Below are 6,440 nucleotides of genomic sequence, written 5' to 3'. Positions count from 1 at the left end.
TTGTAATCAAGGGGTCCTTGGTTTTTATTTCTAGTGGAGAGACATAATGGCTCAAATCCAACCTTAAAGTATGGATCCAGTCTCGATTGGCCTATCTGACTATAAAATGGAACTTTTTGCCATTCCATTTGTGCACATTTCTTGACGATTACTGCAAATAATAACAACATGTACAGTGCAACCTCGATTTTACGTTTTTGAGGGGACCACGCTGAAGGAACTTAAAATGCAGGAAAATGTAAATTCGAAGAAAATTTTGTACCATTTTCCTACGTTGGGACCATCAGATTGAATGTACGAGGGCTATTTTTTTTTTTCAACCTTCGATAGGACATGAAATCATAACCACATTGAATAGCAAAATGGGTTTATTGACAAAAGTTACGTACATGTATAATCTACTTTTCAACGTAATCACCAAGAAGATTGAGACATTTATCGTACCGATGCACCAGCTTTCCAATACCCTCTGCAAAGAAAAGTGCCGCCTGTCTGTTGAGCCAGGTCTGCCAAAGCTCCGCATTGGTGTGGAAGCACCGTCCTTCCAATCGCTTCATCATCACCTGGAAAAGGTGGGAAGTCATGGCACCAGGTCTGGGTTATAGGGAGGGTGATGAAACACTTCCCAGTGGATTCGATGAAAGTCTTGGGTTGATGCAGCAACATGCAGTCGGGCATCATCATGAAGCAAGACAATGCCCGAAGACAGCATGCCTCTCCAGCACAGAATTTCTGCTGCATTGTGCCCCTCTGCCTGTAGAAATCGTATCACACTACGCACCTCGCACTTGGCGGGAGAGTCGATTATAGCAGACATCTCTATGCTCCCATCGCTCAGCTTCAACTGAAGCGTTGGCCTTGGCAGTGGTGGTGGTAGTGGCAGGGGGCATGCCAATCACACTTCACGGGCCTCCTGGTGGCACCATCGGAGGTTGAAAAAAAAATAGCCCTCGTATAATGTGGGAAAATGTAAGATCCGGGAATGTAGAATCGGGGTTCTACTGTATTTGTATTTTTACTATTTTTTGAAGGGACAACCACTAAAACGTATAACTGGATTTTGAAATATATTTCCTCCAAATAAAGTCTCATCAGGATTTTGACATTACTTAAAATATGGTTTAAAAATTTTGGCTGAGTCAGATACTCATGTGAATTCCCACCAATGGCAATATAATTGCAACTATATCACATTTACATATGATATAATCAGAACATTAAAACTATTATTTAATTACCCATTTTACATATAATTGATGTAAAACTGATGGGGCTACAGCCCCTCCCGGAATTTTGAGAGAAGGAAAATTTTCCAATGAAAGCCGTAAAGAACTGGTAAAACCAAAGTGGGAACTGCAAACTCCCCTTAATATGATCCCTGATCACAAGTTTTGTCTTTGAACAACTTTTAAAACAAAGATTAAAAATGGTAATTACAAAATATTTTATGCTGTAACCCACCCAGATCACAGCTGTGTGATATCCACTTTTTTAAATTCCAGCCTCATCTGGAAAAAAAAAATACTGTGTATGCCAGTGCATACCGACATAAATTTTAACACACCAACATCAATCAGTTGAGATTTTATTTCTGTTGTTGTAAGGTACAAAGTAATGAACTATTTTTTCTTCTGGTTATATTGATAGTTTATTTTATGACATTAATTAAATTGTTATTGTTGTGTATATATATGCGTGGGTAACTATACATATCCGTATCATGTAAGGATAAGCACTACAAACGTGATCAAGTAATTTAATTCCAGGTATTTTCATCTAGTTATAATTCTTGCATTTTAAATAGGTCCAAATACGTACTTATTTTTTTAAAAATGACTAAACTTTAGAAGTTCAGGTAACTCTTCAAACAAAGTGTGTTGCAAAACATTTTAATGGGAAAGCTAATTTAATTTTCTTTTCATTTTGTATTATTTCAATAATTGTCCCTATTATTTGTTGCGTAAAAGTACCAATAATGAAATTTCTTCTATGCAATGATTGCTATGCCATGAAATGTTGCCAATAGATATATTTTGAGCTGATTCCACCAACTTATGTGTTGTACTGCAAAATGAATTATTTTATATAATTTATTTAAAAAACGTAAATAACAAAGAAACACTGGAGACATTTCACTAATATCATCAAAGTGAAGGAAAAACTACGGTAAAAATACAAAAAAAGATATTCATGAAATCTCATCAGTGTTTTGTAAATAAATTATATGAATTATTTTTGGTGAAAATGTAAGGTTAATTTGTTGAGAAAATAAGCTGCATATATGTAAATAAATAATTTGATTTAAGAGAACTTCTGTTTATACTAGGTAAGGAATTATGTAATACATAAAGAAGTGTGTACAATCAGGGAAAAATTTGGAACGCTGTTGTCGAATCGTGGAAAAACATGTTAAAATCCCCACAAGTTGTTTCCCATAATGGCAGACAACCTAAATAAGAGTCAAGGAAAAGGTGGTCTTTCAGGGAATTATACAAATTATAAATCCATAACAACAATATATCGCTTCATACCAAGAAATGGAAATAGTCATTCAGCATGCCTTAAACACTTCAATTAATTTATTGATCTACAAGTTCCAGCAAAAAATTTTCAGGTACTTGATGTGCTTGGGAACATTTGGTGGTACAGTGGAATATCAATTATATATTGTTCCGGGAACTTTGGCTAAAGAACTTAAAATACAAGAATGTAAATCATAAAATTTATATTGGATTGGTGCAGTCAGTTATTGATCAGTTTTATATCTGCATTTTATTGGTGTAAGCAAAATTTTTGTATTGGTTCATCTTTACTTTTTAGGTTTTATCTCAAATTTGATGCGTAAGACTTAAAATTATGACAATTATTCTTCTGAAAAAAACAATCAGTAATAATAAGTGTATTTTATTAAGGGGCAAAATTCCACACTTAAAATACATCAAGCTTTACCTTACTACTGGGCACACACAGGAGATATATTACAGGGTGACAATTAATGAACTATACGAAAGAAAACAGTCATAATTTCTGAACGGTTCGCGTGATGACGTCCAAACTGCGTGGCTGGCCACAGGGCATGATGCGCACGCAACGTGTTGATGTCGGCCATTTGCAAGCAAAATTGGCACATTTGGGGGACTGAGAATCCGCATTTCGGAATCGAGAAGTCTCTCCACCCTCAACAGGGGACGGTGTGGTGTGCAATGTCCAGTCATGGAATAATCGGTGCGATATTCCTTGACGGTACGGTGAGTGCTGCACGATACGTGACGGTTTTGGAAAATGATTTCATACCCATTATCCAAAGTGACCCTGATTTCGACAAGATGTGGTTCATGCAAGACGGAGCTCGCCCCATCGGACCATGAGTGTGTTTGATGTCCTGGAGGAGTATTTTGAGGACCGTATTCTGGCACTGGGATACCCAGAGGCCACTGGAAGGGGACTCGCTTGGCCGCCATATTCCCCGGATCTGAACATACGTGACTCATTTTTGTGGGGCTATGTTAAGGACAAGGTGTACAGAAATAACCCCAAAACCATTGCCGATCTGAAAACTGCCATTCAGGAGGTCATCGACAGCATCGATGTTTCGACACTTCAGCGGGTCATGCAGAATTTTGCTGTTCGTCTACGCCACATCATCGCCAGAGATGGCAGACATATCGAACATGTCATAACCTAAATCCGAATGTCTGTAGTGCAGTTTACATGTGCAATACAGTTTGTGTACTACGTGGTTTGTCACTAATTTCCGTTTTATTTCATATAGTTCATTAATTGTCACCCTGTATGTAGAAATTTTAGCAAAAAATGCAGGCTCAACCAGGACTCGAATCAAGAATTTCTGTATCACATGCTATGAGAAAATAGTCTGTCAGCAGTGTTTCAAAGGCAAGAGATTTCATTGTGGTAGCACTGACAGACACAATTCCACGCAGGTAAAACAGCAGGAGTGAAAAATCAGGCGAAACCAGAGAATTCATGTTCACTGTCACTGCGAACTTATTTCACCTTGGCCATTTAAATTAGGGATGGACCGATGTGAAATTTTGGCAGATACCAATAAAGCACAAATATAAAATTTACTGATACCGATAAAATATTGCACTAAATAGTAAGATATTTATATAGACATATCAGATCGGTAAAATTATCAGTAATTATACTGATATGCCTATATTAGCAGATGCCAATAGAGTACCGATTAATCTGTTCCATCCCTAATTTAAATAAATAAAAAAAAGCAATTTCTCTTGTCCTGGACAGATAATTCTAAAACTTTTCACACATTTTAGTGGTCTTACGTCATGATCTAGGTATACAGTATCAGAGAGTATCTTTAAAAACAAAAAAAAAAAAAAACCATCAAAATATTTATTGAGGCAACACATTCAAACATTATGCATTCTTATCTAACCTTCATCCTTTACTCTTGCAAATTTTCCTCAAATGAAAATCTATGTTAATTCCACGTGTATATACAGTTACATACTTGTCATTAGATTATATTTAATTTGCAAAAGACAGCTTCACATGTAATTATGCTTGCAATTCCTGTGCTATTATATATGGACAATGTTTAATAATTGGCCATTTAGAAACCTGTTTCAAAGCTACAGGAAATGTAGTGAAACTTCATTTATACATATTTGGCATTAACATTTAAAATCAGTTCCACTACATCCTATTATCACTTGCATTTATAACACTGTAGTCACTGCTAGAACATCATCATCCATTGATAATTAAAAAAAAAATGTATGAAATTTTTCAGACATATGGGGAAAATCCATCTGAATTACACTTTCATCTATTTATACAATACAGCAAAAATAATTCACTAAATCATTCAAAAATTACATCATGATATTTCTTCACTCGCCCCTCAAATAATGAAATGGAATTACATTTACATTGATGCATTACAGGAGGCAAAATGAAAAAAAAATAATCAAAACTGAAGGATAGATTTCTTCAATCATCCATGCCCCCACCCCAAATTTCTTTGCACAGAAATAAAACTTTCATGTTTATGCTTTACATACTTTAACTTTGCTAAATAAATATAGCAAATCTGTACCCTATTATGCCACTATCAGAAATTATTATTCCTTGGTTTAGCCTACAACATCTTTCCAGCATGGAACCTCTAGTTACAAATTTCTTCACCCAACTATTTCATCCCGGAATGCAATAGCTGTGATAGATTTTTGGTGTCCACTATATTCTCGTTCTACTGCTGCAGTACGAACATTCCATAGCCGAGCTGTTCCGTCCGATGATCCTATGAATATAGAACATTAATACATGATAGTTCATTATTTTGAAATCTTGATCAGTCATTTAAATTTATTACTCCATAAAACCCATATACATTGGCACTTGGAGGGTTGAGTACAGTTTCAGTTTTTTGTCACTACAAAACGAACAATATAATTTTAAAAAATTCCATAATGTACCATTTAACAGCACATTCGGTTTAGCCTGAGCTGTGGCATGCTCAAAGTGGGAAATGTTTGTCGTCTGCAGAAGACGTCACGTGACTCATACGAGCAGTATTGCGATTCGCGGAAGTTACAATTCCATCAGACATGAAACTGCCAAAGGCCATATGCTGTTGTTTCATTAAGAAAATTACTTAACCAATCTAAAGTAGGATGCTGTCCTTCATGATCGTGAAATTCGTTAATTCTACGAATAACACACTTGTCAAATTCGTCCACGTCACTTTTGAATTTCTTTCTTCTGCATATTTTGTTAGGCGTTACTAACCCCTTCCCAGTTGCGTTGTTGCGATCATTTTCGTTTTAAGATGTGTTTTAAAGTACTTACTGACACATCAGTAGACACGGAAACATGCTTTTGCACTTGTTTAACATTCAACACAAAACCACTGTTACGTCAGCTTCTTTCTTCACAAACTTATGAACGTTGACATAATTTCCCTGCTCTGTGTATCACTTTGCTTCCTCCAGTCATCTTTCCAGTTTTCACCTCTGCTTTCGTTGAATAGAAAAACCCTAAACAACACAGGTCAATAATCATCTTCCTCGTCATAACACAATCTGCCCAAGGAAGAGGAGGGGATTAATCAATGAGGGTCTCACCGACATAAAGAATCCTGCCATTCTTTTCCTTGAACTATCACCTTCTCAAACTGTTGCGTTTGGTTGTTTGCATGAGTTCTGTTAAAGTTGAACGTTGAACTTTTCTTAAAAACTAAATCCAGACACCAGTTAAGTCCCGCACACCCCTACCAATAAGCTCAAAAGTCAGATTATAGATATAGGTAATTGTTAACGTGGTTAGCAACTCTGATCTCACTGGAACTCTGGCATCATTGCGCTGAGCGACAGGCTTTTGCGCAGCTGAAAGCCAGAACTCAAACTACGAATGGCCTGTACACTATAATATTTTTGATTTAATAACTTTTACAA

General features: G+C 36.2%; 1 protein-coding gene across 1 annotated transcript in view; it reads right to left on the bottom strand.

The window, feature by feature from the left end:
• Positions 1–4,368: 4,368 nt before the first annotated feature.
• Lst8 (MTOR associated protein, LST8) overlaps positions 4,369–6,440 on the bottom strand; it is a 29,802-nt gene continuing 27,730 nt past the window's right edge. Inside the window, exon 8 of the mRNA XM_083136719.1 lies at positions 4,369–5,287. Coding sequence (XP_082992845.1) covers positions 5,169–5,287 — 119 coding nt within the window. The 3' untranslated portion in view covers positions 4,369–5,168. The remainder of the gene's footprint in view (positions 5,288–6,440) is intronic.

The sequence above is a fragment of the Lepisma saccharinum genome, chromosome 15, assembly GCF_977018435.1.
Source record: "Lepisma saccharinum chromosome 15, izLepSacc3.1, whole genome shotgun sequence".
NCBI lineage: Eukaryota > Metazoa > Arthropoda > Insecta > Zygentoma > Lepismatidae > Lepisma > Lepisma saccharinum.
This window is presented reverse-complemented; position numbering and strand designations above follow the sequence as displayed.